General features: G+C 38.6%; 2 protein-coding genes across 3 annotated transcripts in view; one reads left to right on the forward strand and one right to left on the reverse strand.

The window, feature by feature from the left end:
• lrrc39 (leucine rich repeat containing 39) overlaps window positions 1-9,309 on the forward strand; it is a 29,861-nt gene extending 20,552 nt beyond the window's left edge. The window contains exons 5-7 of the mRNA XM_072573782.1: window positions 3,683-3,835; window positions 7,099-7,232; window positions 9,177-9,309. Coding sequence (XP_072429883.1) covers window positions 3,683-3,835; window positions 7,099-7,232; window positions 9,177-9,238 — 349 coding nt within the window. The 3' untranslated portion in view covers window positions 9,239-9,309. The remainder of the gene's footprint in view (window positions 1-3,682; window positions 3,836-7,098; window positions 7,233-9,176) is intronic.
• Window positions 9,310-9,559: 250 nt separating this feature from the next.
• The window catches only part of trmt13 (tRNA methyltransferase 13 homolog), a 34,968-nt gene continuing 16,858 nt past the window's right edge, over window positions 9,560-27,669 (reverse strand). For both annotated transcript variants that reach the window (XM_072573780.1, XM_072573781.1), the window contains 8 exons: window positions 23,436-23,498; window positions 23,260-23,329; window positions 17,833-17,939; window positions 16,248-16,415; window positions 16,069-16,141; window positions 15,909-15,983; window positions 13,599-14,010; window positions 9,560-9,777 (listed from right to left, as the gene is read on the reverse strand). In XM_072573780.1, coding sequence (XP_072429881.1) covers window positions 9,597-9,777; window positions 13,599-14,010; window positions 15,909-15,983; window positions 16,069-16,141; window positions 16,248-16,415; window positions 17,833-17,939; window positions 23,260-23,329; window positions 23,436-23,498 — 1,149 coding nt within the window. In that variant the 3' untranslated portion in view covers window positions 9,560-9,596. The remainder of the gene's footprint in view (window positions 9,778-13,598; window positions 14,011-15,908; window positions 15,984-16,068; window positions 16,142-16,247; window positions 16,416-17,832; window positions 17,940-23,259; window positions 23,330-23,435; window positions 23,499-27,669) is intronic.

The raw sequence follows: 27,669 nt of genomic DNA on the forward strand, positions 1-27,669 counted from the left end.
TTGGGAAAGCAAATCTTAGCAGGACTTATACACTTAATGGTAAGGTCCTAGGCAGTGTTGCTGAACAAAGAGACCTTGGATTGCAGGTTCAAAGCTCCTTGAAAGTGGAGTCGCAGGTATATAGGATAGTGAAGAAAGCGTTTGGTATGCTTTCCTTTATTGGTCAGAGTATTGAGAACAGGAGTTGGGAGGTCATGTTGCAGCTGTACAGGACATTGGTTAGGCCACTGTTGGAATATTGTGTGCAATTCTGGTCTCCTTCCTATCGGAAAGATGTTGTGAAACTTGAAAGGGTTCAGAAAAAAATTATAAGGATGTTGCCAGGGTTGGAGGATTTGAGCTATTGGGAGAGGCTGAACAGGTTGGGGCTGTTTTCCCTGGAGTGTCGGAGGCTGAGGGGTGACCTTATAGCGGTTTACAAAATTATGAGGGGCATGGATAGGATAAATAGACAAAGCCTTTTCCCTGAGATCGGGGAGTCCAGAACTAGGGGGAATAGGTTTAGGGTGAGAGGGGAAAGATATAAAAGGGATCTAAGGGGCAACCTTTTCACGCAGAGGGTGGTACGTGTATAGAATGAGCTGCCAGAGGATGTGGTGGAGGCTGGTAAAATTGCAACATTTAAAAGGCATTTGGATGGGTATATAAATAGGAAGGGTTCGGAGAGATATGGGCTGGGTGCTGGCAAGTGAGACTAGATTGGGTTGGGATATCTGGTCAGCATGGACACGTTGGACCGAAGGGTCTGTTTCCATGATGTACATCTCTATGACTCTGAGTGAAGAAAATATTTGAGCAGAGGATCTAAATCCAAGACTAAGGTCATGGTTTAATAGGGAATAATGATTCCCATTCTCCATAGGGTGGCATGGTGGCTCAGTGAGTTAGCACTGCTGCCTCACAGCAACAGGATCCCAGGTTCGCTTCCAGCCTTGGGTGACAGTCCGTGTGGAGTTTGCACATTTTCCCTGTGTCTGTGTGGGTTTCCTCCCACAGTCACAAAGATATGCAGGTCAGGTGAATTGGCTATGCTAAATTGCCCATAGTGTTAGGTGTATTAGTCATAGGGAAATGGGTCTGGGTGGGTTACTCTTCGGAAGGTCGGTGTGGACCTGTTGGGCCGAAGGGCCTGTTTCCGTGCTGTAGATAATCTAGTCTAATCCTATATGCCTCAGAGATTTGGACAATCCAGAGGATTACCATTAGAACCTTTGCAGGACCCTCCAAACTCTGGGGCAAGAAAGCTGGCCCAACAGCAATTTTCTCTCTCCAATTAATGTATTGAGGTGAATCACTCAAAACCAGCGCTACTGATGGGACATGGAGGTCAGATGCCCAACAGGTTACTCCTGAAGCAACAGCTCTACTGTAACTTGGTCACAGCAGGACATTGCCTGGAGTATAGTGATAACACTTTGGGGAAGTCCTCAAAACATCCCTGATGGGATCAAACATTCCTGCCAACTCATGGGAGTCCTGGCTTGCAACAGATTGGAGGGGTTGGTTTGGGAAAGCATCAAGCACATTGAGACACTTGTTTGGGAGCATGCAGAGGGGAAGTTACAGCATGAGGGGAAAAAAAACTCCAAACATCTCATCTGTTCAACTCTTCAAGCACCACCTACTTTATGTGTGTTAGACTCTGAAGAACACATTGAACTTATCAGTCATCTCAGAACCCACTGAAAAGCAGGTCATCCTTGACTTTAAAGCACTGTCAAAGAACAGACTAAGAAGACTCATTTCTCGCATAGTGAATCCTCCAAATGTTATTTCAACAGATTATGTGAAAGGTTTACTGTGACAATGTCATAGTCCTACTAAACCAATCCAAAATTTCAAACTACAGAATTTTGAATGACTATAATAATGGCCATTATAAGCTATATGAAAGAGAACATGTTTCCAAATTATATTATTAAAGCACACATGTATCATGTGAAAAAGTTGCCCTCTCGTCTCTTTTATATCTTACCCCTCTCACCCTAAACCTATGCCCTCTAGTTGTGGACTCCCCGACCCCAGGGAAAAGACTTTGTCTATTTAACCTATCCATGCCCTATATAATTTTGTAAACCTCTAGAAGGTCACCCCTCAGCCTCTGACACTCCAAGGAAAACAGTCCCAGCCAGTTCAGCCTCTCCCTATAGCTCAAATCCTCCAACCCCCATGACTTTATGACTCTAAAAGAGAGTAGTTCTTGTATTTAGTATTTTCTGAAAAAGACTACCATAACCTCCCTGTAAAGCCCATCACTTCAGTCGTCAACACAATCATTTTAAGGTGTATCTTCTAGTTTTTGAAATGTCTTTAAAAAGTCTCCCTCAGATAGGAGCATGCAGGAATAACAGACAGTATATGACAACTAAATAAATGAAGAAGAGATTTTCTGTTAGACAGTGTCAGAGAAGGGTGAGGGGGTGAGCTGAGGGGAAGATAGAGAAGGTTTGTGCCAGAAGTTAGTTTTCACCATATTCCAGAATTGAAAAACTTGAGTGCATTATGATACAAAATTTACAAATAATGAAGGGTTAGACTGCCAGAAAAAAATCCCTTTCTTTTTTACATTTTTATACAATAAGGCATTAAATAACAATTTAGATTAAATGTATAGGATTAGCAATTTTACCTTCCACAAAAGACTCCTGTCAATGATAGCAATAGGTATTTTTCTAAATTATGAAGGGAAAATATTCTTTCAAACTGTACAGTATTGTGATCTGTATAACTGAGTATCTACAATAGTCGAGTGCAAATGTAATATTTATTTTGGAAAATGTGATGGAGAGAGGTGAAAATTTTCAAAACATCTCTGTACAATATTGAAATAGATCAGACAGTATTTCAAAGAGCATAAACATATTTATTAATTGTTTTGCTTTTTTTACTTTTCCTCTGAATGGAACAAAAAAACATTTTTATTTACTTTTCAAGGAAGCAAAGTAGATAAGGTATAATTTGCTGTCAAAATAACAGTGTGACTAATGGTGCACGCTATAATATATGTGAAAGAGGTACAGCACATTCAAGCTAAGAGACCATTAATGTTAAATAGTCAGCAAACTGTCCAGCTATTAACATCGCTGAAAATTGAGAATTTTGTTCATGCATTTCTGTTAGATAACCCGGTCATTCATCTTGATTATATCCAGGACATGGATATAGGATACATAGGAAGTGCCCAAACAGTTACTATAATTCTAAATGAAAAGCATTTCTTCATGCAAGGCATGATAGTATTTTTGCCTACTCTCGTTCAGAGGCACCACAGCTGAGAATCACCCTCACATCACATGGTTCTTACAAGTGCACATCGAACTGATGTTCTTGCATTTGATTAGGGCTCTGATAATCGATACCTTGACAGAAACCAGTTAGTTTTGTTCAAATGTTGAATCTGAATTTTTGTGTGGTCTTGGGAAAGCTACAGTCTTAGATTTCTTAAGGTTGTGGTAGTTAGGAAGGGACATGTGTGCAATAAAGTAAAAATATTCCCTTGAACTGTATAGTATTGCTATCTGTATAATTGAGCATCCTCAATAGTTGAGTGCAAATGTGATATTCAGTTTGGTAAAATATAACAATGGATAGATGAAAATTTTCAAAACATCTCTGCACGATATTGAAGTAGATCAGACAGTATTTCAAATAGCATAATTTTTTTTTATATTTCCCCTGACAGAATGGAAAACCTACACACAATTTGGCTACAGAGGAATGAAATCGCTCACTTGCCAGAAGCCATCAATAAATTGAAAAATCTCAGTACTCTAGTTTTAACCAGTAACAAGCTACAGGAAATCCCAATTTGTATGGAAGAAATGATCAATTTACGGTAATGATGCAGTGGAAACTAGTCATTCCATATGCATTTAGTGACTAGTGTTTTTCTACTATTTAATTTTAACTGGAAAATTACTGATTCGTCATTGAAGCAGAAACCAGTTGCTTCTTCACAATGTCATTCATGTGAATCGAGAGAACCTTGGAAAAATTGAGTTTTGCATGTATAATTTTCTCGTGAATTTCTTGTTTTGGCCTGGGGTGAAACCCATCAGGTGTAAGAAATTTGCCTGTTTTAAATACTATTATTTAATAATGGCCGCCGCCATTATTTCAAAATTATAATATTTAATCCATCAAATTCCTCCCTGAATTATTTTTACATTGTATCTGTTTCTACAATTAAGTGAAGTACTTATTAAGAAGACTGCCATTTAGATTTATTGTCTATTATGGACTTATCTGTAGATAATATGATTTACCTTTCTTAGTCAAATTTATTAAACCTAACCACAGAAGTTTTCTTCTTCCTTGTTAAGTTGTTCATATTCCCTTTTTGAACCACTTATTACTTAATTTAGAAACATTGAAAATTGGAGCAGAAAGTGGTCATTCAGCCCATAGAGCTTACTCCATCTTTCAGCATGATCATGGCTGATCATCCAACTCAGCACCCCATTCCTGCTTTCCTCCCATATCCTCTAATTCCTCAAGGTCTAAGTGCTAGTTTGCAAGCTCCTCTTGAAATTGTACATATCCAAATGCACCCATTCCAGTGCATTTGGATACTGAGTCAGAAGGGGAGGTCAGCTGTTTGCTTTATATATTAAAAAGAACATTCTCTGCTCGACATTGTTCACCTTGTCTTAGCCATAGCTTAGTTAGGAGCATTCTTGTCTCGGAGTCAGAAAATTCACTCTGGGACTTGAACACAAAAATTAAGGCTGATATAAATTTTGCAACCATCCTATTCAGGGATATTATTACACACCTCTGGAGCAAGTGGGACTTGAACCCAGACCTCCTTCCTCAGAGGCAGGGATACTATCACTATCACTATGCCACAAGAGGTCTTAAATTAAGACTGATACTTCTGTATTGTGCAGTACCAAGCAGGTGAGGCAGGGTGAACCAGCTCTTCTTTTGTTTTAAACTACCATGGTTGGCCACATCAAAGATTTGTAACTTTTGTTTATCACATAGCTATATAACATTTCGATTAAAATGTAGTTTGCTAGTTCAGCAATAAATGAGTCAATTACAAGGTTTTCTTGAGTGATATTAAAGAAGAATTTTAATGCTTACTAACCCTCATTTTTAAAAAATTTAGAAAGGGAAGTGTCTCGTGCAAAAAGGAAGTTCAGGAATATAAAGTTTAGAAAGTCCTTAAGAGCCCTTGGTGTTAGGTTTGAGACCATGATAGCTTCATTGATGACTTGCATTCTCAGCAGATGTGACGTTTAAAGGTATCCTTTTGAGTTCTCGAAAATGGATATTTCTGACTTTCTTTTCATTGGCATTGTCTTCTAAGGGACTGTGGGGGGAAATAAAAATGGAGAGTGGTTTCCAGTTCTGCTGTTACAAATGGGTTAAAGAAGCTTGGCGCATCTGAAGTTGCTATTTGTCCTTTTAAAAACTATTTTAATTTATGTAATGTCCCTGGTGTTAAAATCAGAAGATGGAAGTTTAAAACTGATAATCCATGTTTACCAAAATTCTAACAAGTCCTAAGTGAATGCTTCATTGATAAAGGTGGTGTCTTTAGGGTGAGTTGCGAAACTGAGGAATCGTGAACCCCCTCGAGTTGGCTAGAGGAAAAAAGCTCATGGTTCAATGTTGAAGACTTGTAGAGGAGTTATTCCTGGTGCCTTGACCATTATTAATTCTTCAATCTACACCACAGTAACAGATTATTTAGTCACACACTGCTGAGATCTTACTGTGTTTCTTAGATTATAGCAGTGAGTTCACTTCAAAAGTACTATAAAGCACTTTGAATTATATAGTGGCCTTAAAAGTTACTGCAAGAATTAACTCTTCTTTAATATCCCAATTGGCATGATTTCCTTTCTTTTTGATGCATTTGTCCAAACCTTTACTTCAAGTTTGATACTGCCTCTGACCTTACTTGTTGACAGTGGCTGCTCTCTAAACAAATGGATTTTTGCCTTCTAAGGATACACACAGGTTTTGTGGAATAAGCCTATGACCTATTGGGAATAGTTTTCCTTCAGAATCAGAAGATGCGCTGCCTATTTCAGATAGGTCAGGGAATTGCAAATGGAATACAATCAGTTCTTCTATGATGCAATAGTTGTGTTCTTGTGCAACCCCGTGTTATAGAAAACTTGCACTTTGTTGGCACTGTACTCGCATTACAGCCAGTGTGTTTTAAAAATTTGCACTTGAGAAACAGCGTCCACAATTTGTCAATCATGTTACAGCGAATTCACATTGATGAAACCCGTGTCATAGCAGAACGACCTGTATTGCTTCTAAATACTGAGTTGAAATTCAGCAGGATTCTTGTGCTTAGATTGACCACTGTCACCTTGGAGTCAGAAAGATTCCAAGTAGTTCAACAAGTGGAGACCAGTGTAATAACTCAGAGTATAGGACAAATGTCCGGTGGTAGTTTCTGATGTCAGGTCTTGATGCAAAATTTATTTGGAATATTGATGCCATTTATACTTTACTGTCATTAATGAAATTTATACTTCATAATGATCGTTGGTAGATAATTTAAAAAAAACACTGGTTCATGTTCCAGTAAAATACTTTGTCCAATTCTGGGCATTATACTTTAGAAACTACGCAAAGGCTTTAGGGAGGATGCATAATGGATATAAAGTTCCAGGGCTGAGGGATTTCAGTAATGTGAATGGTTTAGAGAAACTGTGTTATTCTTGTTTGAGAAGGTGGAAGAGGAATTTGATTGAATTTCAATCATGGGTCTCGATAGAGAGAGAGAGAGAGAGAGAGAGAGAGAGAGAGAGAGAAGCGAAATCCCATTGGCAGAAGTTTGAGAACTAGAGGACACTGATTTAAAATAAATGGAATGGCAAAAGAACCAACAGTAACATGAAAATCATTTTGACTCAGCGAATGGTTAGCATATGGAATGCATTTCCTGAGTGAGGAGGACTCTTGAGTCACTCATGGTTTAAAAAAAATCTATTGGGTAAGCACCTGAAGAGAAAACAGGTTATAGGCGAAGCATGGTGAGTGGGACTGAGCTGCAGAGCAAAATGGTTTATTTCTGTCATTCCAAAGAAATGTTTATCATTGATCTGACATGGTTGATGTATTTGACAGGTTTGTGAATCTGAGGGATAACCCTCTTCAGCTTCAAATAACTCTACCCCAGTGTGAAAATCCAGAGGAAGAGGAAGACCGTGAACTGTTTGGGATAGAATTTATGCAAGCCTACATTCAAGAATTAAAAAGTAGTGAGTAAAAGGACTTTTTTCAATTGATATTTATTTTGTAATAAACACAAGTGAACATATTTTTAAAAATCAGCCCATGTTATGTTGATGCATCAACAAAATAGTGTAGGAGGAGGCTGGTGATAGACTTGAATATTTATTTTACTGCCTACGAAAAATTTGGAGATTAATGTTTACAGACATTATTATTATACTCAAATCAGTTACACTGCAAAACACTGCTAATATTCTACAGACATCAACATTATTCAGATAACCCTGATATTAAAAGTGAGACAGACAATAAATTTACCAGACTGTCATGAGGATGTCAGTGGTAGTACGCAAAATTTAAGTACCCGAGGAATAAAATGGACTTACCTGTAGAGGTTTCCAGCATTGCAGATCTTAATTCAATTGACTCCACATAACATCAAGATATGGCTGAAGGCAGAGGTTGCTGCAGACTAAATTGTGGCAATAGCACGAAAGACAATAGTATTCCAGAACTTGCTGCATCTGTAGCCAATCTATTCCAGTACAGCTACAAAAGAGGCAGCTACCTGGACCTTCTTTCCATTATCAGGTGAGAAGTAGGGCTCTTGTTGCATTGGTAGTGTCCCTGCCTCTAAGTCAAGTCCCATCTGTTCATGAGGTGTGTAATAACATTGCTGAACAGGTTTATTACAAAATATCAATAAGTCAGAAATGGGAATGTGCAATCAACAGTGAACAATGTTCAGTACCATTTACAAATTGTCAAATACTTAAGTAGTCCATTAAATCCTCCTTGGGTGAGTAGGTGGGGGTTACCTTTGACCAAAAACTGATTTGAATAGTCATATAAATATTGTGCCTACAGCAGCAGGTCATTGATTGGAATCCTGCAGCAAGTAAATACTCACCTGACTCCTCAAAGCCTGTTCACCATCTACAAGGCACAAATCTAGAGTGTGATAGAATACTCTCCACTTGCCTGCAAAGTGCGGCTCGAACAACACATACAAACTTCAAAACCACGCTGGACAATGCAGCTCATTGGCACAACATTCTCAAACATTCACACCCTCCATCACCAATGTTCAGCAGACATGTAAACAGGTAATTATTCTACAACACAATGGTTGCGTTCTTGTGCAACCCTGCATTATAGAAAAATCGTGCTTTACAAACAACGCTTGAAGTGTTGGTGATGTAGTCGCATTACAGCCAACACGTTTTAAAAGTTCCCCCAACTCGGCAATCGTGTTATAGTGAATTCACATTAATGAAACGCATGTTATAGCAGAATGACTTGTACTATCTTCAAGGTGTACAGTAGCAATTCACTAAGGCTCCTTAGACAGCACCTTCAAAATTGATGACCACTACCATCTAAAAGCACAAAGGCAATAGGCAATAGATACAGAAGAACAGCCACCTTTAGGTTCCCCTCTAAGTCACACATCATTTTGACTTGGAACTACATCACTGTTCCTGAGTCAAAGTAGTGAAAGTCCATAACAGCACTGTGTGTACACCTACACCAAATGACCACTATCTTTTCATGGGCAACTAGAAGATGCAATAAGTGCTGGCTTAATTAGTGAAGCCTTATCCCCCTGAATAAATTAAAAGTATAGCTGGATTAATTAGGATCTTAATCAAAAGCGCTGGTATCATACAAGTGAGTTTAACTTTACAAGAATTATATGACTAACCACATTGTTTTGTGACTGAGCACTCACTAACAAAAGATAGGACTTTGTAACTTAAAACCAAGTTAGAGGCAGCGGAAATCATTCATCATGAAAACATTGTTACAAATTGTACAATTCTTAAAGCAAAGTTGTAAACAGATTTGTAAATATTGTGGTAGAGGATAGAGGATATGTCTCCTTTATGGTAGATAAGCAAAGGAACTGTCTATAAAGTGGCATACCACGAATCAACAAAACAATACAAGTTATTTATTTTGTTTTTCAGGCAAAACTAAAACATATACCTCAGAACTGTCTGTTACAATTGAGGCTGAAATATCCTACTGAAAACAAGTTGCCTTCTGATACAAAGCATTTACTGGACTAAAAGACCACAACTCACTGCTAAATATATATAATTTACATAAACTTGAATGGAGTCTTCAATATTGTTGTGAAATTATGAAAGGACCTCCTTGGTGTGAAATGAAATTTAAGACTTCAAATAAATGAAATTGTATTGATAAAAGTTATTCTTGTTTGTGCAGTATAATACAAATGTAGTACAAGACAAAGAGAATCCAGGAAGAATTAATGACAGGACAATAAGTGGAACTCATTGCTTAATAGATAATGTTATGAGGAACATATCAGCAAAACTCATAACAGTTTACCAATATCAATTTGTCAAAATTCACTTTATTCTTTACTGAATCTTTGGAAGAGGTACAGCTGTGAGCAGGACATTTTCTAGAGAGATGCTGGGACTGATGTAGTATTGCAAAACAGAATCAAATCCTTGCTGCTTCAAGTAGTAGATTCGTCCTTGGTCTATCAACCGCTTGCAAAGATGACCCAAATGTTCTCTCTCTTCTACAGTCAGTGTCCTGATAAGGAATTAAAATAAATAAATAAAATGGAACAGCTGAAGAATTACACATTCCTATTATGCAGTTAAAAGTGGGATTACTTGGCTTTACTTCATATTCATGCATGAGGTAATATCTCATGAACAAACTCATGAATGGTACAGATTTTGAGCCTACCATGTTCTGTGATACACACTCACTGGCAGAAAACGTCCGTTTCACAGCTGAGATATCTATTCAGGTAACTGGCCTTTTGTTCTATTTTAATTTTAACAAACTTTCATTCATTCGATGTGGACGTCATGCTGGGGACCAGCATTGATTCTTAAAGAATTCAGTTAAACGATTTACAAAGCATTGGCATGGACCTCTTCAGCATCAGAGGAACTGTAAATAGTGTACAACACTGTGCAGATTTCAGCAAATATACTGCAAACTTCTGCTCTTATAATGCAGACAAGGTCATTAATGAAACCGCCAAAGATAGTTGGGCCTAAGAGACTATGAGGAATTCATGCAGTTATTCCCTGAGGCTATTGCGATTGATTTCGAACTACTGAACAATCCTTCGTGCTCAATATATTTTCACCAGTAAAGAGTAACCTTAGTTCCCACTGATGTCAATTTGGAGTTATAAACTATCTGAATACTGAAGACAGTCACTTCTGGGTGAAGTTGGCTGCAAACATTTTGAGTTTTTAAAAATGTTTTCTCATGGGGTATCTGCAGCAATGGCAAAGCCAGCATTTGTTGCTCACTTCCAACTGCCCTTTAACTGAGTGGATACCTAGGCTATTTAGAGTCATAGAGTCATAGGGATGTACAGCACGGAAACAGAACCTTCGGTCCAACCCGTCCATGCCGACCAGATATCCCAACCCAATCAAGTCCCATCTGCCAGCACCCGTCCCATAGTTTAAAATTAACTAATTTGCTAGGAATCTGGAGTCACATTTAGGCTAGATCAGGTAAGGATGAAATCAGATTTAGTTGCATATTGAAAGAAATATAACTGATGTACAATTCAATACCTTTGACAGAATACAACAATTCCATGATTCATCCTTTGCCTTGTTCAGTGCAAAAATATATGGGAGAACAGACTACAGAGGAATTTCAATTATCCGAAGCTGATCTCAAGGTCCCAATAGAAACATTACGTCAAAGAGCTGTTTCAACTGTGATCGCGTCTTTTGTTCACTGATTAAAAACAAACTCGGCTTACTGAAATGCTGCCGAGAACAGTCCTGGACAGTCCAGGCACCGTCTCTAAATGACTGACCTCCCGCCCCCTCTCTCTCTCCCCACACTTTCCTGGAGTTCTACATAGGGGTGAATCCTTAACCCCCTTTCCCCAGATAATCTCTCCAACATTGTCCTGTACAGGGCAAAGGTGGAACCTGTCAAAAAGTTGCAGTAAAAAGGTGTGTGTATGTAAGCACTATTTGGAAACTTACCCCACAAAGGCAGCAGCACTCTTAGTTGGTGTCCAGTCTGGCTGCCCGGGGTGGGGATGTCAGACAGTGGAGGGGAGGGGAGGGGGGGGGGGAGGGGAGGGGGGGGGGGGGGGGGGGGGGTGGGGGTGGGGATGTCAGACAGTGGGCGGGGGCCGACGGTGGTGTGGGGTTGGGAGTGGGTGGTGTTGGGGGGGATCGGGGCAGAAAGGGTTGGGGGTCAGGCAGGGGCTTGCGCATGATGTACTGCTGCCTAGTATCCTGAACAGAGAACAAACTTCACAGAAACCTCCCAGCCCCAGAGGAAAATCAATTAACCAAACAGTCAATTATCCGAACGAAATAGTGCTCACCCAGCTCGTTCGGATAATTGAGATTCCTCTGTATTTGGTATGAATTGGCAGTGTATTTTAAATGGCAGCTCAGATAAGGATCATGGAATAGGATCTTGCTTTCTCATTTAATTAGAAATAATTTGAAAATAATTAGAAACAGAAGTGTTTGAATAAAGACTGGGAAACTCTGGTAAAAATATCCTAGGCTAGACTTCTGTATAGAACTCAGCTGGAACAATAGTAAAAAAAAAGTTAGGAAAAAATACTACTTGCTTTTAAGTGACCCTCTGCTAAATACACGTGTGTCTACATTTTAATGCATTGCCACAACCCTATCACATGTAGATATACAGAAATCTGGAAGAACACAGCCAGCCACGTAGCATCAGGAGGGGAGAAGTCGATTTTTTGGGTTGAGACCCTTCATCAGGATTGGGACCTTGATGAGGGGTCTCAACACAAAATGTCGACTTTTCCACCTCCTGACGCTGCCTGGCTGGCTGTGTTCTTCCAGTTCCCTGTTTGTGTACTTTTGATTCCACCATCTGCAGTTTATTTGTCTCTAACAGTCCTATCACACAGCCACAACAAAATACTGAGTCTAACAAGTCATGTGTTCCTTTGTTATGATTTTAATAACAGTCTATTCTACTTAATTCAAAGATATTCTTGAACAAAAATATTTGAATTTAGAGAAGTCAACATGCTTTATTCAATTTTTGCTTGGGAATAACAATTTAAATCAAATGACTTTGAATTAAGAAGAGTAGATGGTACATAAATCTCAACTTTCCAGATCAATGTGATGATGTAAGGTTAACATCATTTATTTTAGAGTTTGAATTTTGAATTAGTGGGCTTTGGTCTGTGTGTTTGAGAGGTTTAGTGATTAACTTGTCAGTACTTTTGGAATTATGTTTTATTTAAACTAATATGAGACACCCCTTGGAGTGGTAATTGGAATTTGTTTGCATGGGACAGTTTTGCGAGCAGACAGTAAACACTGAATAGGATTAACTTTCTTTCAGTTAGAAAGATCGAAGATTGATTTATTTTGTTAAGGGGAAAAAGTTACAGCTTTAAAAGTTCTTTTTTAAAAAAATGCTTTTTTTGTTTGCAGAGGTCCAGGTTGAAGTTAGATATATGAAATAATTTCTCCAAGAGAAAAGTGTTAGTTCAGAGAAGTTAGGAAATAGGTTACAGTATAGGGGTTTAGTTTGAAAGTTCCAGACCAGAAGTTTTGGTTAGAACCTTGAAGGGATTATTTGAAATTGAAAAGTCTAAGTTCAGTTGTGTGAACACTCAAGGAAGAGACTATTAAAACTCCCAAGACATCGAAGGCAGTAGCTAAATCAAACCTATAGATGTGACAGGGAAGGGAATTCTCTCTGGGTGCTTCAGTACTGTAAAGGGGTTAGATGGAGTATTAGAATCGACGTTTCGGGCATAAGCCCTTCTTCAGGAATGAGGAGGGTGTGCCAAGCAGGCTAAGATAAAAGGTTTGGGGGGGGGTGGTGCAGAGATCAGCGTGGAGGCGGAGAACCGTTTATCTTAGCCTGCTTGGCACACTCTCCTCATTCCTGAAGAAGGGCTTATGCCCGAAACATCAATTCTCCTGCTCCTTGGATGCTGCCTGACCTGCTGCGCTTTTCCAGCAACATACTTTTCAGCTCTGATCTCCAGCATCTGCAGTCCTCACTTTCTCCTAGATGGAGTAATGCATGCTTACTGTGCATTTCAAAATCTTTCAAATAATATTATTTACAAAAAGCTTTCGTTATTTCATAATTTGTGCAATAAACTTTTTTAAATGGAATCTGCAGATTGTGTGTTGGTGTTGAAGCAAGAGACCACCTCTGAATAAAAACAGAAGCAAATATGCTTTTCGATCTGGGATATGACTCGTTGAATTAATACATTAATTGGGATCGTAATAGGAGGAACTGTGGCACTGACAATTTTAACTCAGACAAAGCATTTGTAAAGTGTGCTACTGCTTTAAAAGTTCCTAAAATATGGGTACAGTAATATTAGATAATTAAACACATACCCTTCATAAGTGAAACTTTCTTCTTCAAAATCATGCTCTTCCAGTTGCTCTTTCTGGTTTGTCTTGTCAAATTCTGCCTCCCCTATACCACTTAGATGCCGTTTCATTCCACAGGTGGCCCAACTTGACATACGTTGAAAGATCCTGAAATCTTCTGCATCAAGACCATGTGAAAAAAAAAATTCCTTGCCTACATAATGCCTCCACTCACATCGGTGATGACAACACAGTGCAATAGCAAGTCCCAGGACAGGACTTCTTTTCTCAGTGATATCTACAGTACAATTAGAGAGACATTTGTGATCTCCTAATGTGCACATTTCATCACCCTTCAATCTTTTTTCCGGTGGTTCCTTGCCAGTATCTTCCAGGTTTGTTTTATAGCTTTCCATGAGACATCTTAAAGCAAGATCTGCGTAATTTAATAAAAAAAACTGTTACAAACTATCAATAACTTGCATAAAGTTACATTTTCCCAGCTTGTTTCTTACTTTTGTGGAGTTAATGTGCATTTATAGTTTCAAACTAAAATACTTAAAGCAAAAACTATTCTCCAATTTGTACTTTGGAGAAATCTTTCTTGACAAATTGCATTTGGGCCTTTGTTACAATATACAAGCACACCCTTTTCGTTTTGCAAGAAATATCGCTGTTTCAGATCTGGTGCTGGACTGTAATTGCTGAGAATACTGAAATCTAATTGAAAAGCTTTATTAATAATGAACATGGGGAAATAACCAATTAGAAACTTAACAACAAAGACAGACATTTAGCTAGTAAGAAAGAAAAAGAAGTATACACAGACTCTATGGTACAAAGAAGATGATAAATGCAGGAAGTGTGATTTACAAGAAAATTTGTCATTTCTCATGTACTTATAATGAGATTATAATGCTGAGATGTACTTGGCACAGAAGTAGCTTATAGCTGAATTTTAAAATAATGAAAATGTCCATATTTAAATTATGCAAGTGACTAATGCATTTATGTACTACTGTACAATTCAAATATATGTCAAAGCTTGGTAAGATGTAATGTGGAGACAAAAGCAAGTTATCCTTTTAAAGAAGGAAAGCATTAAGATGTCAATTGTATAAAGTAGTCCCTATCTGTTTAATTTGTAAAAGTAAATAGTATCTGTCCTTAAGTTCCAATGGAAATCTTCCATTTTGGATCTCTGTTTATGTCTGGTGCCAACTAATGAGGAAGGTAAAGGTTTGTCAAATTGTGGTTCAATTTGCTGTATCAGAATAAGTGTCTGATTTAGGATGCTCACCAATGGAAGTCATTGAACTCAGGAAATGCTTATTTCCTGAGCAAAGCATTCAACATAGTATGTGGAGTCTTTTATAAAGTGCCCAATGTGAAGACGGCGTGCAATCCAAATTTAGTGTGGCCTCACACTGGTGAAATGTGTGATGATTCCTTTTCTTCACATCCTATTTCATTTTAACATGATTTTTCCAAGAGCACTGGACTCCATGAAAAGAATTTAGAAATGTTAATTGTGATTCCTTAATATGGAAGTAAGAAGGATCCTTAGATATAAACTTAAGGTACTAAATCAATCTTGTATATTTATAACATTGTACTTCAGCACATAAGGGATAATAGTTTCTCGAGACATTTTAAAATTACCTACAGATTATTAGTTAATACATTCGATAACAACAGCAATATCAATCTTTGGACAAAAGCTGTGCATTTCAGCCTAACCTTAACTAGTGTTAACTTTGACTTCTACCACCTACAAACAAGCCAAGAAACAAGGCGTCCTCACCTTATCTAAATGTTATATACATTTTCAGGAAGGGTTTATGGTATTCATTTTAAATTCAAATTGGTAATTTTAATTGATAGATACCAAAATCAAAAGTGGCAAAAGTTTGTATGCGCAACAGTACACATCTGAGCAGGAGTCAGTACGGTAGGTGGACTAAATAGTCATCTCTTATAACAATCTCCATACATTCATTTCTATCAATATCAGCTGATATACTGTAATGCTGAATTTCAGAATATTTCATATTTTACCAGATTATTCAGATTGTGTGTCATAATTCCATTAACAAATTATGAGTGTTTTAAAGATATTGCAGAAAGATAATAACACTTCTTAAAATAAGAATTGGGACACTCACTCAGTTACACACACAACAGAACGTAGGTTTGCAAAGATCGGCTATAAAGTGTTACCTTCTGAGATGCTTGAAAGAATATGAAATTTCCAAGAGGTGCTTGAAACAGCTGAATGGCAAATGTAAGACACTTTACATTCATACTCAAAGATTTTATTAAAGTCAATTATACCTGTAGCAACTCCGCACAAGTGCTTGCCAATTCCAACAACAGGTAATCTTTTTCTTACAAGAAGAGGCACCTGACCTGCAACAATATACTGATTAAGACGATTATTTAAAAGAAGAATTAAAATATTATTATTCTGCAAGTTTACAAAACTGAAACTTGCCTAGGCTGAGATCTTTGATGTCAACTTGAAGCCGCTCAAACACTGAGCCTCTATTTTTATGTTTACCATCCACCTTTAAGAGAGAATGTTACATTTGACCAATTAATTTACTAAGATTTTTAGAAAATTATTCCATGCAGATAATCAGTGTTTATCACTTAATTGCAGAAAACCATTACCTTGAAACGTGTAGTTGCTCTTTCCACAAGGAGGAAGTAAGTGTTCTCGGCATCTCGTAAAGCAAGATCTATCCAATGGGACAACTTTCCTCGACCAGCACCAAACTCCACAAAACATCTGTTAGATCCAAGCAAACCCATTCTTTCCAAATTACCAGCAAGTGAAGCCTGGAATAGGACAATGTAATTCCCTATGGATTAACTGCACAGGATGTCAACTAAAGCATAAATTATGCATTTTGTGATCCCTTTGCCAAGAATAAGTCAGATGTTTAAATTAGTTAGTCATCCAGAATAAGAAAAAATTCCCAAGCCCAATCTCCACAGTTTCTGTTGATTTGGTTAAACCAGGAATGATAGAAAGAAGTTCTACTCTGAACCAGGAAGTGACAAAGTAACTAAGGGAGATCACAACTAAAATCACAGAAAATACAGGTCCCAATGCTGGAATAACCCAATAGTATGATAAGGTTTCCTCACTACATAATGTTCATATTTTCATTGAAATTCTCAAAACTGACTTATGCATCTAATAAAAAAGTAATGAATTTATTAAAACATGCATGTTACTATTTTGTTTTTTTTAAAAACCTTCCTAGTAAGTCAAATTATGTATTATTATCAAGTTGAAGACGTATATAGTACCTTTAGGAGAGAAAGAATGCTATTCTGAACTAAGAGCTTAGAAGCACATGTATATATAACTAGATGGCAGTCCCAGATTACTGGAATAATTAATGTATGTAACATTTGGCTGCGAAATGGATACCTGAGTTTTGGTTGCTGTTTTGACAATTTGAATTTAACCAGTCAATTTAAATTATGCCCCTGGATACTAAAACCCAATTGAGTTTGAACTTATTTGTTTTGCCAATATCAAACCAATGAGATGAGTTGATGTTGGGGGCATAAAATGCAGACATTCTTAAATTTGGTCAGAGAGCAACTGCCGTAGAGAGAGAAAGTGGAGAGCAAATTGCCCATCTAACGTCGTGTTCTCAAAGAATTAGAAACCACTCTCCATCAAAAGTACTTTTTCATGTAAAACATACTTGCAGTAAAAAAAGACAACACATGGAGATCCCCAGCTGGAAGAGTGAAGACACAGAAGACGACAGCGACTGTGTGGTTTTGAAATTAAGTTGATGTAATCTTAATAAATGTCTTATTGGAACAGCATATTGTTATAGAGTTGGAGGCAGATAGTAAGCAATTAAGAGAAAGAAGGCCTTAAATTTGTGAAAAGTTCTTTTTTTAAGATTCACCTTTAGAGCAAGAAAATAAATTGATGCTATTTTCTTTTAATACTGGAATTTGGGGGTTCTCTGTCACTCATATTTTAATAGATTGCAAGGTAGGCTTTTCTGGGTGTTTGATTTAATTAAGAGGGGTTTGCCTCCATGTTGTAACAGCATACAGGGAAGAAAGAGAGCCATTTCCCCACCCTTGTACTTGATGCTTTTCAGAAGCAGCAGGTACCACACATGCAGTACAGTTAACACTTTGCAAGGAAGTAAGAAGTTATACTCAATGGTAAAACACAAACCAATTTTTAATTCAAATCATATACATTTCCATATCTTACCTGCTGTTTCAAATGTTTAAAGGCAAAATCTCCATTTTTTGGATCATTCAAAGCCTCCTGTAGTGCTTTGTGAGTTAATGTTTGGTCTGTCAGTTTCGAGTTCAAACCTGTAGATAATGAATAACAGATTTAGAAAATCTAAGTAACACTTTCAGTTATGGCTGAGAGTTCATCATTTAGAAAACTTAAAGGCATTGTCTCCTTTATGGGTGCTTTTCTTCCCTTGAAACTCTTTGCTTGAATGTTTTCAATTAAGTTTTCACCTCTCCCACAGCACTTGTCAAGTGACATCCTCAGTTTGGCTGACTACAGTGCACCATCCCTCCCTTTCTTTTTTGACCACCCTGCATCCTCCAACAGTCAAACATGTCCTCCTTTGTTATCCAGCTAAGTGGGACTTCTTTCACATGGTTCCACTCTTAACTATCTGGTGTACCCATGAAACCTTCTGCAATGGCTTATTTTTCCACCCCTACAATTTTATTTCTAATGTCCCTAAACATCTATTCTTGGCCCTCTTCTATTCTTCATCCATATGCTGCTTTTCGATAATATCATCCAAAAACATGACCTCAGCAGCCAGATGTAAATTGACAGATGCAGATGCAAATTCAGCTCTATTGCATCATCACTTCAGTTTATAGTCCAACAGGTTTATTTGGAAGCACAAGCTTTCGAAACGCTGTTCCTTCATCAGGTGGTTGTTGAGTATTGGATCATAAGACACAGAATTTATAGCAAAAGGGTTAGTGTTATGGAGCTGTAATGATATATTAAACAAATTAAGCAAAGTGGCTGAGCAGAGACTGACGGCCAAGTTTGGTAACCGTGGGGATGGGCTCAACCAGGACCTTGGGTTCATGTCATACTACAGGTGACCCCACTGCAATATACACACTCTCTCCTACATACTCACGCAGACCCTTTCTCATACACACATATGCATGCACCCTCCCACAGGCTTATACCCCATCACACTCGCACACATAGTGAACCAAAGATACACACATGTACACACACTCTTTCACATGCACTCACACCCACACGCACACACTCATCCTGTCTCTCCAGCACGTGTGCACATATAGGTTTATAGGGTGAATTTATATTTGCAGAATTACATTTTATTTTGCTCAAAAACTGCATAAATCCATGTAAGATTCTATAAGTCCCACTTTATAAATAGAACCAGTCTGACTCAACATTGGGACACAGACAAACTTTAATCTCATACCTTTAAGGCATTGTCTGAGCTGAGATGGCACCATTGTTAAAAAAGCTAAAGCTATCTTGAGAATGTAACTTTAAAGGAGTTCTGGTATTTACTTATTAAAGAACTGAAACTGGCATAGCCCATTCTAAAAGATGAAAGACTTAATCTAAATTTGTTTGATATATCATTACAGCTGGATGTAGGTTTGCTTGCTGAGCTGGAAGGTTCATTTTCAGATGTTTCATCATCATACTAGGTAACATCTTCAGTGAACCTCCAAATGAAGCACTGGTCGTGTAGCCCACTTTGTATTTATATGTTTGAGTTTCCTAGGGTTGGTGATGTAATTTGCTGTGGTGATGTCATTTCCTGTGGTGATGTCATTTCCTGCTCTTTTTCTCAGGGGGTGGTAAATGTGGTAAAAATTAATAAGAGGATTAAATTACAACTTCCAGGATGCGGACATGAAAGACTTCTTAGCAGCATTAGAAACAACACTGAAAGACAACCAACTCCACAGAAGAAACCCAGCAAGCCATCAGACAGGCAGATGCACCAACAGTAAGTAGGAGAAAGGAAGGAAACACATGCAACACACAAGAAAGGAAAGCACTAAAAAGACTAAAATACGATAAAAACATTTTATCCTACCTGCAGACAAAGGATGCTTGACAGTCATTTTAAATCAAAGAGACTACATTCAGAATGCAAATGCGCTACTTGCAGATACCAACATTTACCAACAAGTGGCGATAGACTCAACCCCCACAACTAGAGAACCGAATCACATCCCGAATCACACTCAAAAACTTCAGAAATCTGGAGAAATAAATAAGACCAAGTTCCAAAAAAATGAAACCAGACGGATCCAACACACTACGCTTCTACGGATTAGCCAAAATTCACAAACCAGGAGCCCCCCTCAGACCCATAGTCTCGCTACCCAGAACACCAACTTACAGATTGGCCAAGGAGCTACACCAAAGACTGAAACATATAGTAGAAGACTCACACCACTCCATCCACTTCACCGAAGAATTCCTGAAGACCAAAGACGCCAAGATAAAAGAGGATGAAATAATGGTCTCCTTTGACGTAACATTCACATCCATCAACATCAACTTGGCCAAGGAAACACTGACTACAGTATTAGAAGAACCAAAGACACATACACCAAACACCACCAACTTCATCAGCAAGGACAGTATCGTCAAGCTACTAGACCTATGCCTCCAACAACAAAACCTACAGACAAACCAACAGAACACCCATGGGATCTCCAATACCAGAGTTCTCAGCAGAGGCAGTAATGCAGAGACACAATCAAACAGCTCTGCCAACCAATAACCCAAACTTTGGGCCTGCTACTTGGATGACACCTTTGTCATCAATAAATGAAAAAAATTAGAGGAAACTTTCAAGACCATCAATAATACCCTTACTGGCATAAAATTCACTAAAGAGGAGGAGAACAACAACAAACTGCCATTCCTAGATGTCGCAGTAGAGCGAACAGCCAATGGGGAACTTCAAACGAGCGCCTACAGGAAAACAACACATATGGACCAAATATTGAACTACAGAAGCAAATATTGAAAACAACAACTATAAACGAAGCTGCATCAGAACATTATTGCAACGAGCCACACACACTATAGCCTAGAGAAACTACGCAGAGCAGAGGAAAATCACCTATATAGTGTATTCAAAAAGAACGGGTACCCAATGAACACAGTCTACCGATTTCTGAGCAACAAACCCGAACAAGCAGACAAAACACGTCCAGAAACCCTAGCCACTCTTCCCCTACATTAAGGACATCTCAGAAATAACTGCCAGACCTCTCAGACCCATTGGTATCATGGTAGCCCACAAACCCAACAACACACTATAACAGCAGCTAAAGAACTTGAAAGACCCTATACAGACAACAAGCAAAACTAATGTCATTTAGAAAATACCTTGCAAGAACTGTAACAAACACTACATTGGACAAACAGTCAGAAAACTAGCCAGGATACATGAACATTGAACGATATGACCCACTCTCACTAGTATCCTTACATATGGATGAGAAAGGACACCACTTTGACTGGGACAAATCATCCATCCTAGGACAAGCCACGAGAATTCCTTGAAAGATGGCATTCCATCTGGAATTCTATCAACAAACACATTGACTTGGATCCCATTTACCACCACCTGAGAGAAAAATGGGAAATGACATCACCAACCCTTGGAAACTCAAACATATAATTGAAAGTGGGCTACACCACCAGTGCTTCATTCAGAGGCTCACAGAAGATGTTACCTAGTATGGTGATGAAACGACTGAAAATGAACCTTCCAGCTCAGTGAGCAAACCTACATCCAGAACCTCAACCTGAGCTACAAATCTCCTCAAAGCTCACTAATATCATTATAGCTCCATGATATTATAACCCTTTTGCCACAGATTCTGTGTCTTATGATCCTATATTCCAGAACCACCTGGTGAAGCAGCAGCGCTTTGAAAGCTAGTGCTTCCAAATAAACCTGCTGGGCTTTAACCTGGTGTTACGATTTTTTAAAAATTTTGTCCACACCAGTCCAACAGTAGCACCTCCAAATCATAATTGTCACTTGATACTTCCATGGCCTCTGCAATGTTAGTCTGCTTGTCCAAAATCAAGAGAACAATTTCCTCCAAATAAATTTAAGACCAAAATTATTGTCTTTAATCAACCCCACAAAATTCAGTTCCCTTGCCATTGGTTTAGTTCCACCCTCCAATCATAGTCTCAGGTTGAAGCAGATTGTTCATAGCCCCACTGTTTGAAACCTGGACCCACTATCTGACCTCAAACTGACCACATATCTTGTCTATCATAAAAAATATTTACTCTGGTCCTACTTCAAAGCATCTCCTTTTGAACCACTCAACTATGCTTCTATTACCTCTAGATTCTCGTGCTACATCTTTTATTGTCTTATCATTCAAACTCATCTTGTGTCCTAAATAACGTTAAGCCCACACACCCATTAAATTGTGCAACAACCAATTCAATTTTTCAATACCTCAAATCTGAAACTCTCAATCTTTTGTTAAAATCTTCTTCTACCTTATTTAGCTTCATACCATGTTCCAACAATTGTGTTTCTCCAACTCAAACTTTTTGTTCGGTGTCAGCTACAATTCAGTTGGTAGCATTCTTGCCACAGTTACAAGGTTGTACATTCTAGTCCCACTCTAGAATTTGAGCACAACAATCTAGGCTGACACTGCAATAATTCAATGAAGAATGGTGTGCATAGGTAAGAACTAGTAATGTTGCCTTGACCGGTCTAAATAGTGTAAATGTGCACAGTACTGCTAAATGCAGCAGTTTGTGAGTGATCTTTTTTCACAAATGATTTTAGGTTCCTAGTTCAGTGGAATCATATCTATCACTTCATTACATGACGTCACTAAGATTCTCCACCCAGTATTTTAAATGCAGTAGAAAAGGAAATCCAGTCACTAAGATTGTAATGCAGCAATGTTGGAATGGTAGGGAAAGATCTTGCTAAACAATGTCACCCTCTCCAATGCAGGGTGGATTGCCTTCTTGGAGGTTGGTAGCTAATTCAGAGGGATATTCAATTTGTTCTTCATGAATTCTCTTATTCTGAAATGCTTTATTTTATCAGTGCTGAACAAATAAGATGTTAATCCTCTTAATACATTTATTAAGATACATGTATGCAATATTTAATTGAAGTATCAATCCATTTTTCCACCTAAAGCCACTCTGCTTCACACACTGCCTTCTGAAAAAGGAAAACTAACCGTAGTTCCGTAATTCACAGATGCCACTTATGATGATTTGTCCTCAGATAATACTTCAGAAAGAGTGAAGTCATCTAACTCAACTCCTGACCTTTTACTCCCATTCCAATGTTAAATTGGCACATCTCTCAGCTTCTAGCAACCAGGCTGAAAAATGTCTAATCTAATTCATGGAGTCATCTGACTGACATCTTCAGCTAGATGGAGGATAAATATTCCTATGAAGCAACCACAACATAACTCCCTACTTTCAAAGGAGCAAATTGTTGCAATTGTAGGAAGTACATTTCTGATGTTTTGTTTTCCATAAATATTAACCCAGGTGACAAAATATGCAAAGTAAACAATTTTCTTCAATTAATATCACTTTCCTTTAAGCTGTACATATGTATGACATAATACTCACCATCTGTTGCCTTCAGGAGCTTTGTAACCATTGTCTCCAGTTCTTGTTTGGACAAAGCACAAATAGAAACCTTGAACACAATTAGGAGAAAGAATAAAAAGTTACTTTACTGAAAATAAATAGAAGTTAAACATGTTAGAACACTTTGTTGATTTGCAGCTCATGGGAAGCTGTACCTGTTGTCTAGGTGTCTCTATTGCATCTTCATAACCCCCATTTATATCTTTAACATAGTAAACCTGGAAAATGCAATACACAGGAGTAACAAGGATCAGAAGAAGGTTAAAGCAATTAAATATAATGCATTTCATTGCAAGATTCTGAACATGACCAGTTAGTTTTTTTTGATATTTTTATTGAAAGAAAAGGTTTTTTATGAATTACAAAAATTACAATAAACCAACAATAATAGTACTCTATATAATATATAACAAAAAGTCAACAAAACAACACAAACATTTGCAAAATAAGCAAATCAATAAAAGTAATAAATAAAACAAAACAGCTCAGCACAACAAAACATTAGCTCCCGACCTCCAAGAACATTTTGTAATGCGCACAAGTTTATTCGAAATTCTTCCTTCGAGGACATCAAGTTCACTAAATTGGATCGTCATAGCTACCCAAAACCCTAGTTAAGATGGCAGATAAATCTACATCCAGATAATCCAAAAAGGACTGCCATATCCTATAAAAATTTCCATTTTCTTGTGTACCGTATTAGTAAAAAAAGTCTATAGAGGAATATGTTCCATAATAAGCCTATGCTAACTCGACAGATCCAAGGAGCTTTCAGAGAACCAACAGATTAAAATATTTTTCCTTGCACAAAAAGTGAGAATATTAAAAAGTTTTTTCCCATGAGTGTCCAGAGGAGATATATTGGGTAGGCCCAGGAGAAGAGAGACATGGTCCATCTTAACCTCGGTCCCCAAGACCCTCTCTATAACTCCTGCCACAGCACTTCAATATGTACGGAGCCTGCAGCAAGACCATAAACAATGGGTGAGAGTACCGATAATTATGTCCTAAGTGCAAAATAAGTAAGATATTCCTTAAATTTTGGGACATGGTCTGGGGCCAAATGGACCCTATGCAGAATCTTTAGCTGCAAGGCTTGGGTCCTATTACAGATCGAAATCTTCCTTACATTTTCGCAAATGTCCTCCCATACCTCCATAGAGATCTCAATCCATAGTTCTCTCTCCCAGACACCACAAAGTCACTCAATGTCTTCTGAAAGATCACCCCCTAACATATGATAAAGCGCATGAACAGAGAAAGTACTTATAGCATGAAGCACCCCCTTCTCCAGAACAGATCAAAAGCGTGGTCCCTTTTTGAATAAAATCTCTGAGCTGAAAAAAGTGAAAAAGGTCTCTGCTAGCTAAACCATACTTACAGGTTATTTGATCAAAAAACATCATTATTTCGCCTTCAAATAAATCACCCAAACAGGAGATTCCCCTCGCTGCCCAAAGCTTAGATCTGGGGTCCATTATCCCCAGTTGAAAACTCAGCATACCAACTATTGGAGTAAGAAAGGACGTTTTGAAAGGACTCTGCCACATTGTCCTCCACACCTTAACAGTTATTAATAATTTTTGGATTACGGCAATATTCTGTAACTGTCTTCATTTTACCTAAGAATAACAGGCTAATGAGGGGACATTTTGCCTGGGAGGTTTCAAGATCTAGCCATATTGACACCGGGTCCCCACGTGCCCAGTCACTAACAAAGGACAGAAGGGAACTTAACTGATATCTTTTAATACCCGGGAGGTCCAATCCCCCCAAACCATGAGGCAACTGCAATTTAGCCAGCTTAAGAGGAGGTCACCTACGGCATCAAATAAAGGGCCTAAACCATCCATTAAGTCTCTGAATGTTTGCCAGGAAAAATGAAGAGGAGCAATCGTACTTGGTATCGCAAATGGGGAAGGACATTCATTTTAATAAGAATTACTCGGCCTAGCCAGGGTATTGGGAGCACTTTCCATTGCTGAAGATCTTGCTTAATCCTGTCGAACAAATGAGCAAAGTTGGCCTTAAACAACTGATCAGACAGGAGTAACAAAGATGCCTAAATAAAGAACACCTTCCTGTGACCATTTAAAGGGGAACCGCAATTCACCCTCAACATCAGATATTCTCCTATGGTCCCCCCATAGGCATGGCCTTGATTTTGAGAAATTAATCTTATAACCCGAAAAGGAGCCAAATGAACTGATACATTATATCAAATGGGGTACCGAGCCCATTGGATGCAACAAAAAAACAAGAATGTCATCCGCATATAGATTCTTGTTGTCTCGAGGAATTAAGGGCTACGGGGAGAATGCGGGTAAGTGGAGTTGAAATGCCCATCAGCCATGATTGAATGGCGGAGTGGACTTGATGGGTCAAATGGCCTTACTTCCACTCCTATGCTTTATGGTCTTAAATAACATGAGCTTATGCGATTTTAATCCTACCTCCGGGGTAGCTATATTAGTATCCCTACGGATAGCCTCTGCCAGCGGCTCAATCACCAATGTAAAATGTAATGGTGAATGGGGACAGCCTTGCCAACTGCCCCTACAAATATTAAAATTACAAGAGACCTCATACCTCTGCCAGAGGATCACTATAGAGGACCCTCACCCACCTAATAAAAACCTCCCCCAATCCAAATCTTCAAAAGGTATAAAAAATATATGGCCACTCAACCCGATCAAACACTTTTTTTCTACATCCAAGAAGACCACTAATCTCTGAACCGACTGCTACTGACAAGCTTTAATCATATTCAGCAACCTCCTGACATTATTCGAGGATCTACCGCCTTTTATAAAACCAGTCTGGTCGTCTTTAACAATGGAGGGCAGCAGAGTTTCCAGTCTTAACACAAGAACATTAAGACAAAATTTTAAAATCAGAATTTAAAAGTGAGATGGGCCGATAGAGTCATAGAGATGTACAATCCTTCGGTCCAACTTTCCATGCCGACCAGATATCCCAACCCAATCTAGTCCCACCTGCCAGCACCCGGCCAATATCCTTCCAAACCCTTCCTATTCATACAGCCATCCAGATGCCTTTTAAATGTTGCAATTGTTCTAGCCTCCATCACTTCTCCTGGCAGCTCATTCCATACATGTACCGCCCTGTGCGTGGAAAAGTTGCCCCTTAGGCCTTTTTCATATCTTTACCTTCTCAACCTAAACCTATGCCTTCTAGTTCTGGACTCCCCCACCACAGGGAAGGGACTTTGTCTATTTATCCTTTCCATGCACCTCATGATTTTATAAACCTCTATAAGGTCACCCCTCAGCCTCTGACGCTCCAGGGAAAACAGCCCTAGCTATTCAACCCTCCCTATAACTCAAATCCTCCAACTCTGGTAACATCCTTGTAAATCTGTTCTTAACCCTTCAAGTTTAACAACAGCTTTCCGATAGGAAAGAGATCAGAATTGCACGCAAAATTCCAAAAGTGGCCTAACCAATGTCCTGTACAGCCACAACATGACCTCCCAACTCTTGTACTCAATACTCTGACCAATATAGGAAAGCTTACCAAATGCCTTCTTCACTATCCTACCTACCTGCGACTCCACTTTCAAGGAGCTATGAACCTGCACTCCAAGGGCTCTTTGTTCAGCAACACTATCTAGGACCTTACCATTAGGTGTATAAGTCCTGCTAAGACTTGCTTTCCCAAAATGCAGCACCTCGCATTTATCTGAATTAAACTTCATCTGCCACTTCGCAGCCCATTGGCCCACCTGATCCAGATCCCGCTGCAATCGGAGGTAACCTTCTTTGCTGTCCATTATACCTCCAATTTTGGTGTCATCTGCAAACTTACTAACTATATCTCTTATGCTCACATCCAAATCATTTATATGATGAAAAGTAGTGGACCCAGCACCAATCCTTTTGGTACTCCGATAGTCACAGACCTCTAGTCTGAAAAACAACCGTCCACCACCACCCTGTCTTCTACCTTTCAGCTAACTCTGTATTCAAATGGTTAGTTCTCCCTGTATTCCATGAGATCTAACCTTGCTAACCAGTCTCCCATGAGGAACCTTGTCGAACGCCTTACTGAAGTCCATACAGATCACGTCCACCATCCTGCCCTCATCAATCCTCTTTGTTACTTCCTCAAAAAACTCAATCAAGTCTGTGAGACAGGATTTCTCACACACAAAGTCATGATGACTATCCCTAATCAGTCCTTGCCTTTCCAAATACATGTACATCCTGTCCCTCAGGATTCCCTCCAACAACTTGCCGATGATCAACGTCACACTCACTGGTCTATAGTTCCCTGACTTGTCCTTACCATCTTTCTTAAACAGTGGCATCACATTAACTAACCTCCAGTCTTCCAGCACCTCACCTGTGACAATCAATGATATATATC

The sequence above is a fragment of the Chiloscyllium punctatum genome, chromosome 7 (genome assembly GCF_047496795.1).
Source record: "Chiloscyllium punctatum isolate Juve2018m chromosome 7, sChiPun1.3, whole genome shotgun sequence".
In the NCBI taxonomy this organism is placed as follows: domain Eukaryota; kingdom Metazoa; phylum Chordata; class Chondrichthyes; order Orectolobiformes; family Hemiscylliidae; genus Chiloscyllium; species Chiloscyllium punctatum.